The 21,537-nt window shown below is 35.9% G+C and overlaps 1 protein-coding gene across 1 annotated transcript in view; it reads right to left on the bottom strand.

Moving 5' to 3' along the window:
• Positions 1-2,638: 2,638 nt before the first annotated feature.
• The window catches only part of NRK (Nik related kinase), a 148,682-nt gene continuing 129,783 nt past the window's right edge, over positions 2,639-21,537 (bottom strand). Inside the window, exon 29 of the mRNA NM_001191165.2 lies at positions 2,639-5,934. Within this exon, the coding sequence (NP_001178094.1) occupies positions 5,839-5,934 (96 nt within the window). The 3' untranslated portion in view covers positions 2,639-5,838. The remainder of the gene's footprint in view (positions 5,935-21,537) is intronic.

Here is a 21,537-nt window from a genome sequence, read left to right as displayed (position 1 = left end):
GTATATTGGTTTATGGGAACATAATTTAAAATTTTGGGATCAAAAGTATATTGACATACTTTGGTGATCCTTAAATATGTCTCAGGACGCTTGCAACATTGAGTTGTTCTTGTGAAAAAAGAATCACATTCAAACCAAGTGTTTGTACAAAACAGTTAGATGACTTGTTTTTTGTGCTGTTTTACTAAATGACCTTTGTCATTTCTCATGATCCTTGGGTAATTACTAATGGGGCATAGTGGTCCATTATGTGTTGCTTTTAAAGGTAAACAAAACTTTAAAAGACACTATTTTAATTTTATTTTGATCTATCCTTTGTTTCACTTCAGGTTTATAGGGTAAAGTCATGTGAAGTTACCCCAAAGGTCATTACCCTTTGGTCCCCAGAACCCGGATGGTACTTTGATGAAAGAATTGAATTTGTCAGTCTTAATTTTAGGCTGTTGTAAATTTAATAGTACTAAATACAAAGCAAAAAAAAAAAAAAAAACTCATTTTTCAACTATTATTTTTATTGAGTATAAGTACCAAATGAGCCACTTGGACATATGGGATGGCAACATAAGAAAAAGTTAATCTTGAACCTGATTTTAAATTTATCTACAAAGTAGGCTGTGTACTAGCTTCTGAAAAGATAAATCCATATATAATCCATTTTATTCCCTTAGGAACTATTCTTTTTATATCAGTTGACATGGTTATTAATAACATAAAATGTGATATTTACAATATTTTTGAAACATGTTTGGTCTTTATTATATTAGCTGTTTATTAAAAAGTAGCCAACCTGAATATCCTTAGGTGAAGGTTATAGGACCTATAAGGAAAAAAGTGTTATTATATTGGAAAAAGATTAATAGATTTGCAGTGTTGGAGTCTGTAAACCCACTGCTCCCTTTGAGAATGATAAAGTTACTAACCACGATTTCTATTCATGACCTACCATATGCTCTCCTTTGGTAAAGGGTTCCCAGGATAATGCCATTTTTCAGTCTTGGGGTGTTACCCTGACCATTCTAATTCCAATCTGTGTTGATATTATTACTCCTTGGCTCATAACAGTGTCTTTTAAAGTAGTAGAAGTCTGTGGGACCTATGTATCAAGCTGAATGAGTCAATTTGATTATAATGAAGTACTTTAAATTTAGCCTATAAAAGCCTGTGCAAGTATGCCGTGTACAGGTAACACAACTCCAGAATGTCTGGCCATACTTGACAAATTAGAACCATACCAACTGGCACTCACAGTTAAGTCTGATGAATACCTCTCCAAAATGTTCTGAGACAATAGCATCTTCATGGAACCATTCCTCTAATGCTTTTGTGATCTGTTGAGAGAAGTGCTGTTCCTCTTCTGATCCCAGCTGAAGGACTCAAATCTTTCATGTTTGCTCTATCTTCCATTTTCTACCACCACTCCACACTAAACCTTTTCTTGGATATCAATAAACTATAAATATTTTTAAAAATACTTATTTTTTGACTGTGGTGGATCTTTGTTACTGTGCACAGGCTTTATGTAGTTGTGGTGCTTGGGCTTCTCACTGTGGTGGCTTCTCTTGTTACAGAGCATGGGCTCTAGCTCTAGGTACATGGCTCAGCAGACGCGGCTCTCAGGCTCTATAGCGCTGGCTCAGTAGTTGTGGCCCATGGGCTCAGTTGCTCTGTGGCAAGGCAGATTCTTAACCACTGAACCACCAGGGAAGCCCTGATCTATAAATATTTACTACTCTCTTTGGATACAGTTTTTACTCTTTGGGATGAGAAGGAAGTCAGCATTAAAACTTGCTCAGGTTTTACCCTTGCTCATACCCCATGAGTCTGTGTAAAATTCTACACATTTAGAGGAAATGTGTTATTAGTTTTTTTTTTTAATTTTATTATTATTATTTATTACTTTACAATATTGTATTGGTTTTGCCATACATCAACATGCATCCGCCACGGGTGTACACGTGTTCCCCATCCTGAACCCCCCTCCCACCTCCTCCCCATACCATCCCTCTGGGTCATCCCAGTGCACCAGCCCCAAGCTTCCTGTATCCTGCATCGAACCTGGACTGGCGATTCGTTTCTTATATGATATTGTACATGTTTTAATGCCATTCTCCAAATCATCCTCCCCCTCCCTCTCCCACAGAGTCCAAAAGACTGTTCTATACATCTGTGTCTCTTTTGCTGTCTCACGTACAGGGTTGTCGTTACCATCTTTATAAATTCCATGTATATGCGTTAGTATACGGTATTGGTGTTTTTCTTTCCGGCTTACTTCACTCTGTATAATAGGCTCCAGTTTCATCTACCTCATTAGAACTGATTCAAATGTCTTCTTTTTAATGGCTGAGTAATACTCCATTGTGTATATGTACCACAGCTTTCTTATCCATTCATCTGCTGATGGACATCTAGGTTGCTTCCATGTTATTAGTTTTTAATTCCACTACTGCACAACCCATAAAGATTTTGGTTCAATTAATATACCCCTCCTTCACTAGAATTCCTAATGGAACAATAGGTAGAACCCCTAACACCTTCTAATCAGTGCATTATTACATACTTTAAGGAAATGAATAATCCTTCAATGAGTCGTAATTCTGAAGTATTAGATGAGTATAGTTCAAATAATGACATCAATCAATACATTTAAAATTTTTTATTTTTAGAGATTGAACAATGATTCATTGCAATTTTTCTGAATAAACAATTAGCAGTCTCAAAGATTATTTCAATAAATTTTAAAATTAGAGCACAGATTGCATACAAATTGATTTTATATGCACAGTTTTGAAAAGAACTTAAGAGTACTTAAAAGATCCAATGACATCAATCAGTACGTTTAAAATTTTTTAGAGATTGAACAATGATTCATTGCAGGTTTTCTGATGAAACAATTAGCAGTCTCAAAGATTATTTCTATAAAATTTAAAATTAGAGCACATATTGAATACAAATCGATTTAAATAGGTACAGTTTTGAAAAGAACTGAAGAGTACTTAAAAGATCCCATTGAATTCATGTGGCATGATTCCTAGTTTAATTGATAGTGTCTCAGTTAAGTAAGTCCTGGCAGAAAACACTTACTGATTAATTATCTAGAAACTGGTAGCACTAAAATATTAAAATTTATGCATTCAAATGGTTTGTGTGTGTGCTTGTGTGTATGCATGTATGATTTGTGCTTTGCCTAATCTACTATCTTAACGATTATCCTTTCTGTTTCCTGAGGCGCTTAACCTTACTTCAAAAGACCTAATCATACTGAACTTTTCTTGTCAGCTCTTTGCATATATCACATTTCTAGTTTACAATGATTTCTTCTATTTTGGACAAGGGCTTTGGAGTAAAAACTAAAGTACACTAAAATAAACTGTACTCTGTCCCAATGCTACTCACAAGCTGCCAGAACTTTCATGCTTCAACTCACAGGACTTGGGAATTTGGCTTTCCAGGAATCCCTGTCAATGCTTCTGTGATGAGTCAGGGCTTCCAGGTGCTGCTGCTACAAGGTGAGGTGTAGTTACAATTTTTTCTTTACTGTGCACTGACTATGAAATGTAATTGCTCCTTCATTTTCTTGTTTCAGCTGGCAAAGGATGTAAAAATTCCAGATGGATTAAACATCTAAATTGGAAATATTCATTACCAACAAATGACTAAATATTTTCAGTCCTTCCTAAGTTGGCTATCCAACATCTAATCTCCCTTAGTATGTGCCTAGCTTCCTTTCCTCTTAGCACCTTATCATTTAACGCTCAATTACACATTTGCAATCTCTCTTGCTTATTTACTTTGGGACACCTCTGTAGATGCAGTTCACTACTGTGTATATTTGCTAGAATGACAGCCACAGAGCACAATGGGAGTTGACTTCCTAAAATAGTTTACTGTCTTACTGTGTTAAAAATATGATTTAAGATAAAACTTATTTTTGAACCTTAACTGAGTAAATATTATGAAGAAAAAAATGAATTTTTAAAAGACTTGATTCTACACACTACTTAAATGAGAGAATTTTCTGAAATTCAAACATAGCAAGCTCCATCTGCTCAGCGATGAGGTACTTGCACAAAGTTCCCCATGGCCTTTTTGGTGTACAAATTAAAAAGGAAGACTAATTCTAAGGAAATAATTTGACATAAAAGTTTGTTTTCTCTTTAAACTACTGCATTTAAAAAGTTATTTGAGTTGTAAACACTCAAGGATAAGCCAGTTTTAAGATCACATTATTGTGTCACAGTAACAAATGCGAATCACATTTATCTTTAATTCATGGATTCAGGTTCTCCTAAATTCTCATTATTGAGCTACTACATTCTTGATAAAAGTTATTAGGAAAATCCAAATCATCATTCCTGGCACCTAGGTACCAAGAAATAGTGTGCTATTATGAAATCACATATAGTTAGCTGCTTTTGTATTTTGGTTAACCAGGTAGTTTGAAAATTATTATCCCACTAGCACTGTCTTCAGATTTTAGAAGTAGAACTAGAGGAATTATAGTGAGGTATACTTTGTGGTAGTTCTGTTGCTTCTTTATTGCCCCAGAACTAACCATGGTATTGAGGATGGATATGGAGAAATGATGCTTTTCACCAGGTAGCAATTACCATAGGCGACCAAATGCCACCTATCTATGGCGTCTATAATATATAGGGGTGATGGACTAGCATGATTTTTTTCACTGCTATAAATTTGCGACCTAGGTATTTGATAAAGTTGTATTTTTTTCCAAATCTTTCCTTTTAACCTATTACATTAAGTCCCTACATATGAACTTATCACTTTTAGATTAATTTCTGATTTTACAGAAATAGAACCATGAAAAACACAAGTATTAGCAGTCAAAAATTTTTGTTGTTTTATTTTCTTATTTTTGCTTAATAACTGGAGGGAAGTTTTCCTACAGTTTAATCTGGGATCAGGAAAATACTCAAAGCTGTCTGATAGTCACATTGTTGGCCATATAAGAATTTTGATAAATCAACCAATCTGTCTTTGGGACAGAACTTGACGCCTACTTTAAAGTATTAAAAAATACAACTTATTCTACAGTACATATGTATAGGAGTTCAGTCCTGTAATCAGGCTTGCAAGTGTATTATTTGGTGGTTCTTATAGTTATTGCACATCTTTGGGGTTTCTGAGGAAAATCAACTATTTTAGGCTTTCTTCCTTTCTCCTTATCAAGAGAAAACCAGCTTAACATGGGATGAAAAGAACATAACTGGTCTCTAACCGTGGGCTTAACTGTCATGGAGCAATGAGGGAAAAGGGGGGCCTTTCCCCCTTTATCACTGTATTTTCTCCAGGCATGCAGGTTGTTCAGCCTTAGGTCTGGTTTATACCTAGTCCTTATTATTTTCATTTCATAATCTAACATTCGGTTCTTTCTAGGACTTGGCAAATCTGTATATGGTTTGTTGCTATTTTGATTTTTTTCTGGGGGGAAAAAAAAACCCTCATTCAGGGGCAACTCTTTTGAAAGCTGTTTGGAATCTAACGCATTACAGGTTTCTTAACTCCATGTTGTAAAATTCCGAATATAGATACTGTCCAAACTGTCCAAAGAGTAATGTTTGAATTCACAGTAACAAAAGTTACAAAGTTTGTGCAAAAGATATTGTACACCATTGGAGTACATAGAGCTTGCTATAGTTAATTTTATATATAAAGCTGCATTTATCATTAAAACTATTCTGTGCTACATTAAAAGTAAAGTATCTGATTTAATTTTTCCCTACAAGTAAAAGTGAATGCTCATTTAATCTCAGAAAATTTAAAAATGCAAATTGTATATTTATGATGCTTATAATCAGTATAATAAATCATTGGAAACTTTTAAACACCATAATTGCTTTGGAGCTCTTCAAGTTTTCCAAGGGTCATGAAGTAAACCCGGCTGTGATGATTGCGCAGGATAGAGGTAAAGAATAGCTTTAAAAAGAGAGAAAGAGACAATATCAGTAAATATTTAATAACTGCAAATTGATATTTGATAGGTACAACTATCATTTCAATTTATCTGTTATCAATCAATTTCAAAAAGAGATTTCCTTAGATTAAAATATACAAATTCAAATGAGTATGGAGCCAAAATTATAATTTAAAAAGTACTTTTTACCATATTCTATATGACTGTACTTCATATAGTTTAAATAAAATTAAGTTTTTGTAGGTGACATTTATCTGCTAAATTTCTTGATTGGTTTCATTAACAATTTAAAAAAATCTACTTTTACTTAAGTTAGCTTTCTTTTTACTTTTAATATATGGAAAATATCATATTATTTAGATGCAGTTCACACTGTCGCTGGTGCTTAAGTGGCCACTGAAATTTTCTACTGGGTACAATTTTCTATTTCAGTGTAATAGACTGACATGAATAGATTGATATTATCAGCTAAACCAATTGACTTAGAGAGGAACATGTTGTGCAAATATGGTCTGTGCCATAAAGAAAATTAGGACAGTACAAGAATATAAATAGCAAACAGAAGTATTCTTGTTAGGACCAAGGTTTTCAACCTCCACAATGGATATACTTAGGAAGGTGTGTGACGTAATGATGAAAACAACACTAGCTACCCTTGACTTAAAACCTTTTATGTGCCAGGCTGTCGACCTACGAGATGCTTATTATATATACATTATTGATAATTTACAGAATTGTTCCAAGTTATTAATATTCCCATTTTTGAGATGGAAAAAACTAAGGTTCAGAAAAACAAGTCAAACTTCCAGGTTCTCACATGTAGTTAGATCTGGGACTGCATCCTAGATGTACCTGATCTCAATCATTGGTTCTTGCCATTCTCTCTCTTTATACTGTAAACCAGTACCTTTTATTGATGCCCAGTGCTTTACCCTGTGGGTTCTGATAATTCAAATCCTCTGAAATTTCTTACAAATGTGAATGCTTCCTAGTCTTATTAGAATTATTTTTTCATGCTATTATTTGTCACAACATGTAGGGACTGTTCTGATATCATACAATTCATTTTTTCCATATAAACTATCTGAATTGGTTAAAATTGATCACATTACACAAATAATTGCCAAATATTGATTTCCTTTTTCTTTTCTGTAAAGTGGACATGATAATGTCCACTTACGAAGATTAAGTGTGATAGCCTCTTAAGTATTTAGCACAAACTCTACTATATGATTAGGTGTTCAACAAACATAATTAACTTTTTCCTTCTTCTGTTATTGGATTATGTTGAAAACTATAAAAGGCAGATCTACTCAAGCATTATCTTTCAAAATGTCATATTAATATGAATGTGAAAAGAACTACGCATCACAGACAATAATGGAATTTGTAACAAATAGAGGCTAGTTTTGCTTTGAACACCATTAGAATTTTTACATTTTTGAAACTGATTTCTCTTGAAACCAAATTTCATCATTTACCAAATCAATGTTTCTAATGCAAATTGCAAATTTATTTTTATTATATTATTAATATGTCAATTTGGGAAATTAACATAAATATACTTATAGCCAGAAAGAAAACAATATAAATTTCCTCAGTTAATTTGCATTGCTTGCTTTACTTTTGCTCTAACTGGGGTATGTAAACTATACCTTGTCACCTCGGGTACACAGAAATCTCAGCTTCTTAATTGATCTGCGCTTCAGTTCACTTTCCAGAACCCTTGACTGCGAAGAGCGGACTTCCATGGCCTTTTGGCCCCACCCTGTGGTTCTCTGTGAACACTCAAAAGCTACAATAAAAATTTAAAAATCAGAAAAACACAAAATATTTCTGCCAGTGATGGAAAATTATAACTACAGCTAATGTTTGATTATTAAGAGGGACATTACTACAGTTTGGATGAATACATTCTTATTTTCCTCCGTCTAAGTCAGTAGTTTGGCCATTATGCTGCTCAACAGAATGTTCAAGCTAGCTATGTACTCTCATCATTGTGATCAACTATTCACCATAGTGAATAACTAGATCTAAGTTAATTTTTGTATTTACATTCTCCAACACCACAGAAAAAGCTGAAGGTTAATGTTAACCCCTTTGTAGAAAATCAAATCTACTCACAGTCATTATTTTATAATCTAGTTGGGGTACAATATCCTGTATGGGTTTGTACTTGTGCTTAAGTGACATACATGGAAACCTAACTCATCAAAATTAAAACTGTTAAAAAATGACTTGCTAAAAGAATGACTTTAGCAACTCTGCTGCTGCTGCTACTACTGCTAAGTCACTTCAGTCATGTCCGACTCTGTGCGACCCCATAGACGGCAGCCCACCAGGCTCTGCCATCCCTGGAATTCTCCAGGCAAGAATACTGGAGTGGGTTGCCATTTCCTTCTCCAATGCATGAAGGTGAAAAGTGAAAGTGAAGTAGCTCAGTCCTGTCCGACTCTGAGCGACCCCATGGACTGCAGCCTACTGGGCTCCTCCGTCCACGGGATTTTCCAGGCAAGAGCGCTGGAGTGGGGTGCCATTGCCTTCTCCGTTAGCAACTCTAATGTAATTCAATTAAGTACCATGTTATAAACAGAACTAAAGCTAATTTGACACTGTTAAGCCTTTCTCTTGCTTAGGAAATTTTTATTAAGATTAAAACTTTTGGGTCCTGCTTTATATTATTCAGTGACAATTAAGATTATGACAACTGCTTTAAAACAGAAAACCTAGTTATGTAATAGCCATATAATCAGCTAACACTGTAAGGTATTTTCTGACATGGTGAGCAGTATTTTTTTCAACAACTGCATACAGCAAAATTTATAAACTTCATGCACAGTCTACTTGCTGAGTCCAAGTACCCAGTTCATATGGCATTAAATAATTTCTACCTTGATTCTTAAAGCACATTAATTTGCCACTTAACCTAGCTACTGAGCTAGTTTGTATATGAGATAGAATCCAATGATTTAGTTGGGAATGCTTAATGATGCTTCCTATGATTGCTGCATCTCTATATATTTGTTTAAAAATCCAAAGCAATGATCTTATTAGTGAGAACATTCATTATATCTAAAGGAAAATGTAAAATTTAGATTGGGGAAATCTGGATCTGGGTTAGTTTTAAATTAAAAAAGAAGTTATGTTTAGACAAAAAAGAGAGCAATTGATTTCCTTAATATTAGAGTTATAAAGCAATCTTTACATGCTCTCAAATTACCCTTAATACACAGACCAAAATATCTTCTCATAGTGCTCTAATTTATTTTACATATAGAGAGGTACTTTTCAATTTTAGTTACTTAAAATAGCTCTGTTTTAGGTTGGAAGTTGTCTTGCCTAAGGATAAGAACTGTAGCAGATGACTTTTTAAGATCTTTTTGATTCCTATCATTGTTTACTGACATAAATATAGGGTTACATTTCACATTTGAGCTAAATTTCCTTATTCTAATTTCTGATTAATAAATTGATCACAACCACTGTAAAAGTTAGAACAAGGCATTATTTTCAGTTTATTTTGCCCCAGATCTGTCAATTATATTGTAAGCATTTACTTCTTTCACAAAATGGTTTTAAACCTTCTGTGAGTTCTTACCTTTTGAAGGAATTGGATGTTTTCAGGACATTCCTTAACACTATGTATGCAAAAAGAAAGGACTCTGCAGATGCAATGCAATGTGCCATCATCCATAGTGAAAAAATGTCCATTAAAAACGCTCTCTCAAACTGGTCCTTAAAGTCACATGTGGACCACATTTAGCCATTTTATAGAGATTTCAGAAGCTTCTAACTTTTTATTGATAGACTACATTTCTCTCTCTCTCTTATCTTTCTGTCTTCTTCTTTTCTTTCCTTCCTTCCTTCCTTCTTCTATCTATCTCTCTCCCCCTCTTCTTCTCCCTTTTCCTTTATTTTGCTTCATTAAACTTATCCTCCTTCCAGGAACATTTCAACAAAATCATTCTACTCTAGTATTTTTGCTGTTTATAGGCATTATTCTGTTTCCTATTTAGAATTACCTCTGTAGTCATCAAGCCTCAGAGACATGTACGAAGAGATTCAAGTTATTCAGATTTCCCAGATTGGTAGTCCTGTGCTGGTCAGGAAGAAAAAAAAATTTTTCCCTGGTCTAATGAAGATGAAAAGGCAGTTTTCTTTGTGTTGCCATCTGGGTAGTATCTAAGAGCATTTCAGTCAGTCATATTTATCTGTTTTGTAAATGAAGGATGATGAAATCTTAGTGACAACCAATGAGTCACAAAAGCAGTTTGTATTTGATTCTTCACAGGAATATTACTGGCTAAACAGAACACTATTGACTGTACAAAATGGAAATATTTGGCTCCTCTCTTATATTAGTTGGCACTCTCTTAAGATAAAGGTAAAAACCCCAAATCAATGTTATGGAATGAAGCATTTTCAACATCTGTGTAAAATCTGCAAGCAAAAGGAGTTAAAATAAAATGATAGATTATTATAGAAAATAATCACTTTCTTATTTTAATTGCATGCTTATTGAAAATGAACTACTAAGACAGCCAAAATCAGCCTCTTTGTGGTAGCCTTGTGAAATCATTAAGCATAAGAAAAACATATACATTATCTTACAAGGGAGTAAATATGCAGTACCCCAAATTAACCCTAGATGCCTTGAGAAAAAGTGACACTTTAGGAAATAGAAGCTTTTCTGGGATCATATGAAAGGAGAAAAATTTTCCACATACCTACGGAGGATGGTATGTCTTTCCACACATCAAGGATATTCTTGAAGAGTTGTTCATTTGCTTCCACGGAAAGGGATTCAGCATTTGAAGGTGAGCATCACGCCAATTCCCAAGGAATCAGGTAAAATGATGATATTCTGTGGTATAATGATTTCCAGGGGCTAGAATTATGTTCCATAAGGATTTATATGTCCAACATTTTATCACTACTACTTTAATAGAAGCAGCTTGGATGAACAATAAAGACCAAAGAGGGGTTCAAAGTACAGAGAGGAGAGAAATTTCTGTTTTAGCACTAAACAGCATGCTATCCAACACTTGAGAAGAGCTTTCCCTATGTCATAAGGTTGTTATTGTTTAATATTCTCCTATATTTTTAGGAGAAAATTATATATGTAAAAAGCAGAATATATTTCTAACAGAGAAATTTGTTGAAATTTCACTAAGTATGATGTATAATGATAGAAGAAACATCACTTGTTTGATTTCAGATTCATTTTAGCACATTAATGAATACTAAATTTAGTAAGGAATGAACCAATTAACAAATACAAAATCACTGGTTATCATCCAATTCATTCAAATCAGAAATAGAAAATTAACTCTAAAATAGCTTGAGCTTAAATATTTAGAAGGAACAGCCTTATAATATTCTTCACTGCTTGAAATGTAACAGTCATCCTCCCTTCAAAAAATTATAGAATTTATTATCCAATTTACATAATCTTAAAATATCTTCAATTCAGAGAGGTACTAGGTGATGAAATATTAAGAAATATCTAAGAATTTCTAAATTTCATGATGCACAAAACAATGTGACAAAACGCCCCAAACTATAGATATTGTCACGTTAATCATATTTCCCTTAAAAATGAACAATCAATTCCTCTTATCATGTCTCCAATTTAGCAATTTAAGGGGAAAAATGTCAGAAACTATACTTGCCAAACCCAGCGCACTCAGGCCAAGTGCTTTGTGGCCATGCCTCAGTCTCAGCAACAACAATTCTTAAAACTAAAATGGGGATCCAGAGGCCAAAAGCAATTTTAATGCGTTCCCTGGGCACTCGCATGAGCAACTGAATCAGAAAAGAGATGAAGGAAGAGAGAAAAAGAAATTGCAAGAAAAAAGATTGTCTCAAAACTTTTGTTTAGAATAGAGCTGAGCTGCTGTAAATCAGAAAGCATCAGAGGTAATTCTCTTGCTTCTCAGATGATTCCTGAAGTAATCAGATATTCTTTTAGCACACATAGCTCCCTTGTAGCTTTATAGCTTTTGTAATCTAGCCACTGTTGGAAAAATTATTTTTAGTACATCCTGTTTCAGAAGACACTCTCTCCTCCCTTATATTAGAGTCCTTTCTCTTTTAATGGGTCAAGACACTAGGGCATTTAGCTAAAAATTCTATTTTTGAATTCACTAAGGTATCCTAATTAGGCCAGAAAATGATGAAAAAAAAATCCTCTTCTCTCATTGTTTCCACAATAATTAACAGATTGCTCGAAAAGAAAGTAATTCTTCTTGCTTAGTAGTCAGGTTGAACACAGAATTTCAATCTTCCTGAATGACTTTTTCCAGTAAGGTATTAACTTGGATCAATACTGAGGTTTTCAATAACGCATGATGTGATGTAAAAAAAATAAGATGCCAGGAAGTGATGGAAGACCTTCCAAGTGAAGATACTATAATATTATACTAAAACTTACCTGAACTCATATTTAAGTGGCTTTGTCTGGGGCTCGGTTCAGTGTTTTTGACATTATAAATTGTGATTTTTATATAATCATAGGTGACAACAGAAATGACCATCCTAATTGGATTGTTAAATCTGACCAAAACTTGAAAAAACAGCCTCCATTAATGATCTGACAACTGTTCTGTGTAATCTGTCAGAGATATACGAGATAACTCTGAAACTGTGCAATGTGTGATTGCAAAAACTGTGCAAAAGTGATTCAGAAGTACAAAAAGTTTTCTCCTGGACTTTTGGTATAACACTAAACTGCTAAAACTTTAGTGTTTGACAAAATGGGGAATTTTAAAAAAGATTTGTTGATTCATCTCTTCCTTTTTAATATAATTTTCAATAGGAAAAAAATGTCATTTCTACCATTATATGTATATTGTGTGTGTGAGTGTGTGAGGTATTATGTTTATGTTGAGCTCTTTTATATAAATGATGTGGTGTAGTATTTTTACAACTATTCATATTTTAGATGCTGTGCCATATTTTCATGTTTTATAATTATTTAAGAGTTGAGAGTTGATATGCATTAGCTTTTAAAGTGTTTGAATCCTTGATCAGAAATTCTAAGTATAAGTATACTATAAGAGAATTACTTTATGATAACTTGCTATATATCATAGTTTACTAAAATCTGGATAAAGAAAGGGCATATACATAATAATGCATAATGAGATGCAGAGAACTAAAAGCAAGGGTTATAAACTCATATGCCTAAGAGGGCCAGTTATTATAAATACATAAACATGGATGGATAGAGAATGCATAGCATATGTTCCCATCCAAAGTGGGCAGGCACCAATTGGGTTCCAGTTGATTATGGCCAGAATAGTAATGTTGGACTCATCTGGTTTTTCAAATAGAAATTCCCAAGAATTTTAAGTGTAAAAGCTAGGGATTCAGTTCACAGTTTCAGTCGCTCAGTCCGTGGGTCCGCTCTTTGCTACCGTCCACGAACTCGGCAGCCACGCCAGGGCCTCCCTTGTCCATCACCAAGCTCCGCGGAGGTTCACTGCCAAACTCATGTCCCATCGAGTCAGTGATGCCATCCAAGCATCTCATCCTCTGTCATCCCCTTTCCTCCTACCCCCAATCCCTCCCAGCATCAGAGTCTTTTCCAATGAGTTTCAACTCTTCGACATGAGGGTGGTTCATTTAAAAACAAATACAAAACCATCACTGTGCCAGACAAAGTCTATCTGCAGAACGGACTTAGCACTCTGGACTAAAGAAACCAATCAGTGACTTTTGGTCTTATCCATTACTACCTTCTGGCACTCATATACTTACCTTTTAGGTCTCAGTTCTAATATAGATTATTGTTACTCGTATTTTTAAACCTTTTAAGAGTTTCACAGTTGGAAATACTCAAATTATGTTACACAATAATTTCCAGGATCTTACGTTATTTGGCAGGGTCACATCAGACATAACCTCAGATTCTGCATCAATGATGTGATATCCATCTGCTGAGCTGAAGAAAATCTTAGTCTTTTTTTCAGAACCAATAGCCAGGTCAACTGTCACTGGCTTATGACCAAGTGTTGGAAACACCTGTAGGTATAAACCCAAATATTGGCCAAAAGGCCAAAAATGACATTCTGTCTAAGGTGAAAATTCTCCGCCCGTTTGCTTAACAGGTGTATAGAACCCAGAATGATTTTTAAAATACATAATACATTTAGAGACCTATGTATTACAACTTGTCATATCTGTTAACTCAACAAGAACAATTATATTCAGGTTCTAAATATTGAGTTTTCCTTCAAAGGCCAAATCTTCAAAAATCATAAGAGTTTATATGGCCTTGTATCCTATGTGCTGTATTTAAATTCCTTGCCTTGAGCTTATCAGCAAATGAAGGAGCTCATCTGGTCTCTTAAACCGGTTTGCTGGATCAGCTGCCTGTATTTTTGCCAATTTCGTAATATAGGCTTCATAGACATGTAGTCTCCTTCGGAGTCTGCTGATTGATCAATGCACACTTGGGTAGGGTGAATGAGAAAGGCCAGACATGTTAACCTACCATAGAACTGGGTGTACTCTAGCTATTATAGTTCCTAGTCCAAGGAAACAAAAAGCCAAAACAGATACATTGCCAAGTTCAGGTCACAGTAGAGGACTGGGCATCACAGGTTTCCCATACTGAACTCATGTGGTGGGATTCAAGAACTGGAGTGAGGATTTAGACAAGGAACTGTATATCAGCCAGACAGACTGTTGCGTACTTACCTTCTTTGCTTCCCAGCTCCATACCAGGCAGCTCTGACCAATCAGCAGACACCCAGAATCTAATATCCCATATCCAAATACTGACAACTGACCCAATTGTCCAATTTAGGGGGAGATCAGATCAGGATGTGGATTGTGTCAGGACTAGGCCCAGACTATCTATATAGTAGTCTGTGCATCTTATAAAAGAACATATTTATGTACAAATGGCTCAGTCGGTAAAGAAATCCGCCCATCAATTTGGGATGACTGGGTTCGATCCCTGGGTTGGAAGATCCCTGGAGAAGGAAAGGCTACCCACTCCAGTCGTTCTGGCCTGGAGAACCCATGGACTGTATAGTCCCATGGGGGTCACCAAAGAGTCGGACACAACTGAGTGACTCTTTCACTTTCAGACATTTGAGGAGCAGCCATAAACATTACCCCATCTATATTGTACACATGTGATGTTTTAGTCTATTAAAATATAATATGTAAACAGATCCTAACCTAAGATATGATTGTATTTCATGAATACCTTACTGGGGTCTATCATGATGTGTCCCTATCAGTGCTTTTGAAAAAACTCCCATGGACCAACCAGTTCAAAATCTCCTAGGAATGTTTGCTAAAAATACAGATTCCCCAGGCCCCATTCCCAAAACCTAATTTGGCCTGGAGTTCGCCTGAGGTCTAAACTTTTAACAAATGCTTCAGATGATTCTAAGAAGCTAACCGGATTCTATGAAGTACCACTGGTTCATTAATCAGTCTTTATTAATACAGAATAAACACAGAATAATTTTATTTATGTTGAGTTCTGAAGCACTGTAAAAAGATAATAAAGATAAAAATAGTCTCCAGTTTATGAAATGTGATTAAAAATCATCAGCGACTTAATTGTTTGGGACACTAAATGGTTACCTTATGAGGCTGATCCATAGAAGTTCAGTTAAACCAAAATAAGGCGGAAACAGTACTTGCAATCCAAATAAGCCTAACCAGCATTTCTTGTAATAGTTCTAGAGAGAAATGTGTTTAGAGATCCAGCTTGGAAGAATATAGAGCCACCCCTTTCCTCCCCACCCCACCTATTATAGTCCTGGTCATGAGAGCAAAGGCTTTCTTTTCCTTTATTCGTCTACCAGGGGGTTCCCCACTCTACCACTGTCACATCTTTCCTTACCTTCCCTCTGCTCTCCACCACGTCACTAAGAGGGAGAAAGGGACTTTCTCAGCTTCAAGTCATTGGGGTAGCACCCCAAAGCTTGTGTTTGTGGCTTTAGAAGAGGAGTTCTTCATGTTAACTACAGGAATTGGGAGTGAGGAGCTGGTAGGGAGTCCTGTAAGGGGAGGGGGTCAGGGATTTCCCTCACATTCTCCCTTGGTTTGGTACCTGCAAATTGTCTAGAAAAGGGTTTAAATGATAATTATTGACATGGTATATTCAAATTACATTAACTGTAGAAGAATAGCATCTATATTTCTCCTACTATATTCCAAATACTGTTCTGTTTACAATTCTCAAAAGAAAGCCCAATTGAAAATGGAGGACCCACTCACTTTAATGGCAGTGTTTTCATCAAAGGACTTTGGTGCCCATGCATACAGGTGAATCGATGATTTCAAAGCATTGCATATATATGTTGTTTCTTCATGTTGGACTAACAATGATAAAATACAAAGAAAGTAACAATGCCACAGGGTTAACAAGAACACTCAAGTAATTTTGTATTTGTTGCTTAAAATGTCGTAACAATGACAATTAAGAAGGCAATAGCATCCAGAATGATTTTATGAGATTCAATGCCAACTCTAAATTCCCAATATGTACAAACAGAAATGCTGATTTAAAATTCACATGGAATTAGAAGAGGCCCAAAATGCTCTTAAAACAATAAAACAACGCTTGGAGGACTCACAGTACCCAGTTTCTAAACTTATTATAAGCTATAGTAATCAAAGCAGTGTTGAGTACTGACATAAGGATAGGCATATAGATCAATGGAAGTAGAACTGAATGTCTATAAATAAAGTACATTTATGGTCATGGTGCCAAGAATATTCAATAGAGAAACAACAATTTCTTCATCAAATGGTACTGAGACAACTGAATATCTACATATAAAAAAATGAACTGGATGTCTTACCTTAATCCATATATACCAATAATTAACTTGAAATGGATCAAAGACCTAAATGTAAGAGCTAAAAACTATGAGCTATTTAAAAGTAAATAAACCCTCATGGTAATAGATTCTCATATTTGACACCAAAAGCATAAACAACAAAGAAATAAACAGCTAAATTGGGTTTTCATTAAAATTCACTCTTCTATGTATCAAAGGACACTATCAACAGAGTGAAAAGACAAAGTATGGAACAGGAATAAATATTTCCAAATCATATATCTGTAAGGGTTTAGTATCCAGAATATACAAAAAAACAAACTCAATAAACAAAAGGATAAATAGCCCCAAGGGAGATATACAAATGGCCAATAAACACTTGAATGCTCAACAACATTATTCATGAGGGAAATGCAAATCAAAACTATAATGTGATGCCACTTTATACCTACTTGGATGGTTGGAACCAGAAGAAAGACATTTTAAACAATGAATTTATAATAGATAAATAAAAGATGAAGTATTTATACAATGCAATACTATTCAGCAATAAAAGGAATACTGATACATGTTGTACTGGTTATAGCATGGATGAACCTTGAAACATGGTATGTGACAGAAGCTTGTCACAAAAGATTATATAATGTATAATTCCATTTAAGTACATCATGGAGAAAAGACAAATCTATAGCAGAGAAAGTAGATCAGTAGCTTATTCAGATTATGAAGGGAATAAGGTAAGAGGAATTAAATTTGCAGTGATTGCTAATGGCTATGATGTTTCTTGTTAGAATGATGAAAATCAGATCATGGTGATGGTTACACAACTCTATAAACATACTGCAACTCACTTAATTGTACGCTTTATTGGTATATTTCAATAGAGCTTTTTTAATTAAAGAAAGAGAAGTTTTATAAAAAAGTATATGTTTACCCTTGGCCAGACCTTCTGGCTCTTATGAAATATGTTGTCCTACTTCTAGATTTATGTTTATGCTAAATCCCTCTTCTTTGGCAGAGATACTGCTGCTGTCTTCTCTAGCCAGACTTCATCTAAGACTAATATATAAGAATTATCTCTCTCCTTTCCTCTCCCTCTCTCATTCTCTCTCACTCTGTGTCTCTGCCTCTCTGAGTCTAGCTTCACTTTCTTTCTTTATTTTTTTTTTTAACTGTTCAGAAGTAGGTCAAAGAATTATGATTAATAAATCCCCCAACAAGCAAACAAATTCTCTTTTAAGCAAATAATGCTGTTTCAATATATGGCAGTAATTGGTATCAGTCCACTATTTTGTGGACCTTGGAAGGCTATGAAAATACCATGCAAGTATGGTTATGTTGTTATTCTCCTTTGGGAAGGAGCTACTGTTCACTCGTCAGTAGGACAAGTGTTATTAGAGAGCTGGGATGGATTGGAATGCAATCAGCCAGGAAAGTAGACTAAACTAGTCCATTCATTTCACAAATGCACAGAACTATCTTTGCAAGGTTGACTATCTTTGTAAACTCTCTCTTATAGAACTAAAAACTTGATAAGTTATTAAGAGGTACTTCTGCTATATCAACTTCTGGGTTGACATCTGGGAATAAAGTAATGATACACAAAACTAGAAGAAATAGTATATTTATTTAATACTTAAGTTGTCTGGGCACTCATTTCTACCTTTATTTGTGTGTATGTATGTATGTATATGGGCTTCCCTGGTGGCTCAGATGGTAAAACATCTGCCCGCAATGTGGGAGACTTGGGTTCGATCCCTGGGTTGGGAAGATCCCCTGGAGAAGAAAATGGCAACCCACTCCAGTACTCTTGCCTGGAGAATTCCATGGATGGAAAGCCTGGTAGGCTATAGTACATGGCATCACATATGTATACATACATGAAACCTATCCTGGAAAGCCTCTTAGTATGCAGAATAGAAATGGTCAGTCAGGATAAAATATCCTGCCACAACTCATATTGCTAAGTCGCTTCAGTCGTGTCCGACTCTGTGTACCCATAGATGGCAGCCCACCAGGCTCCCCCGTCCCTGGGATTCACCAGGCAAGAACAATGAGTGGGTTGCCATTTCCTTCTCCAAGCATGAAAGTGAAAAGTGAAAGTGAAGTCGCTCAGTCGTGTCCGACTCTAGCGACCCATGGACTGCAGCCTACCAGGCTCCTCTGTCCATGGGATTTCTAGGCAAAGTACTGGAGTGGGGTGCCATTGCCTTCTCTGAACTCATATGATTCCAACTATCTCTTACCTATGCCACTAGTTCTGACTGATAGACAATTAGTAGAGGAAAGAAGAAAAAAAAAAGGCTAAGAGTGAGGGGATTTGCTTCAGAAATAGAAAGAATGGGAAAACATTACTTCCAAGTTGTTGAGAGATGACAGCAGGACTCTGAGACCCTGGATTGTTACTCCATTCCACAGTGGATGGTTGTGAAGACACAGGGGATATGAAAACACACTAATCAGACAGGAAATATTTTGCAATTATACTCATGAATATCATAAGTGGGAATAAGAGCCAGCAGATAATGTTGATAAATTTTCTTTTTGACTCATGGTAAAGTTCTTGGTCAGTATTAAGAGGGATTTTCCAATTTTTAAAAAGGAATCATTATGGGATTCTATTTATTGCTGCTCCAAGGAAAGACAATGTCATATAAATCTTGCAGGTTACTGAAGACACATTAACATTTATACAATTGAAGTTAAATAGAAGCAGGAAGAAACATCAGTTAATGTGAACTAATTAGAGTGAGTGGGAAGGGAAGAAAGGAGGAAAGTAAACCAAATTTAACTTCAATAGCTATTTCAGTCAATCAATTATTTTTCAATAACAGCCATTATTGTGACATAAAAGACTTGAAAGATGTCTCAGAGAAATTACTCATTTTTGTATTTGAAGTTGCAAATGTTTTCCTTTCTCTACTTACCTTTACAAGAATGTACTTCACCAAATGAAAGGAGGCAAAATTTATATAGCTGAGGTAAATGGCAACATATTCCAGTATTCTTGCCTGGAAATTCAAAGGACTAGGGAGCCTGGCCTACGGTCCAAGACGTCACAAAAAGATTCTGACACGACTTAGTAACTGAACAGCAGCAATGATAGGGCTCACCATGTCTGCAGCACTGTTGTAGGTACACTATATACAATAAACTTAATTCTCAAAACCATGTTGTGGTAAGATCTCATCACCCTCATTTTACAGATGAGAGAACAGGTCCTGAAAAATAACTTCCCAAGGTTACTCAGAGGGCAGTGCTAAGATCTGAAGACCTGGCAGTTCGACTTCTGAGTCTGGGTTCTTAGCTGTTATCTCTGGTGTTACCCATTTTTATTCAGTGTTCCCTTTAATCAGTCCCCTGATTTTTGTGAGATTATGTATGGAAACATCTATCATGACAGTTACTTAAGGAGTTGATTTTTAAGATTGGTTTTCCTGTTAGAGCTGGGTATTGTTCCAATCTTAGCTACATTTACCTTGAGGGGAGTCTAGTCTAAAGGGCTAGCACAAGATTTTTGTTGTTACTGTTCAGTTTAATTGGAGAAGGAAACACTTTGTGAGTCTGACCCCTAAATCTTAGGCTGTGCTGCTGCTGCTAAGTCACTTCAGTCGTGTCTGACTCTGTGCGACCCCATAGACGGGAGCCCACCAGGCTTCCCTGTCCCTGGGATTCTCCAGGCAAGAACACTGGTGTGGGTTGCTATTTCCTTCTCCAATGCATGAAAGTGAAAAGGGAAAGTGAAGTCGCTCAGTCGTGTCCAACTCTTCGAGACCCCGAGGACTGCAGCCCACCAGGCTCCTCCGTCCATGGGATTTTCCAGGCAAGAGTACTGGAGTGGGGTGCCATTGTCTTCTCCCTTAGGCTGTGCAGGACACTAGTATCAGCATTGTTGGTTTGGGAAGAGTAGGGAAGCACCAATTTTTTTTTTTTTTTTCTCCTTTGAGGGCCAGCTAGGTACAGTGAGTTTCTGGGACTAAAGTGTGAGAAACCAGGGCAATAATTCTTTCTGCCTGGAGCCAACTAGCTTGAAGAACTTGAGCCCCCCGCCCCCCCCCCCCCCCCCCCCAACCTGACTTCTTCCCTTTATGGCTTATGGAACAGAGCTTACAAGCTTTTCTGTGAAGATTAAATGAGAACATGTGAAATTATTTTGAAACTTGCTCAACATATACAACTGGCAGCTGTTGTCAGTTTGACCATGAAAAGCATCTTTCAACAGTCAAATGGTTTTTCTCTGGTTATGAAAAAAGATTTGTTTTTGTTAGTTGCTCAGTTGTGTCTGACTCTTTGTGACCCCATGAACCCATCAGAATTTTCCAGGCGAGAATGGAGTTCTGTGGGTAAGAATACTGAAGTAGGTAGCCATTTGCTTCTGCAGGGAACCTTCCCTGACCCAGAGATTGAACGTGGGTCTCCTGCATTGCAGGCAGATTCTTTACTGTCTGTGCCACCAGGGGGGTCCTGGTCTTTGTTAGAACTTGTATCTAATGTGAAGATAGGAGTTGTTACCAATGTGTTCTGCAGTTGACCGTGATGAGTCCAGATTTACAAGAAAATAAGTTAGGAAACATAGGACACGGTCCTTAATATTCTTATTTACTTTGCAAGTTCTGGAGGAGGCAGACCTGAAAGTTGAGGATCAAGACCCGAACTTGGACTTTCAGATGCAGAGTCCATAGGTGCCTTTCACAGAGAAGAATCTGTAGGCAAAAGATCCAGGCTCCAACTCTTTTTAACATTCTTTTCAACGCTTGGGCAGGCAGGATTTTGGACAAGAATAAGACTCAGTCA

Source organism: Bos taurus, chromosome X (assembly GCF_002263795.3).
Source record: "Bos taurus isolate L1 Dominette 01449 registration number 42190680 breed Hereford chromosome X, ARS-UCD2.0, whole genome shotgun sequence".
Taxonomy (NCBI): Eukaryota; Metazoa; Chordata; class Mammalia; order Artiodactyla; family Bovidae; genus Bos; species Bos taurus.
Note: the sequence above shows the minus strand (reverse complement) of the source record. Positions and strands in the feature narration are given on the sequence as shown.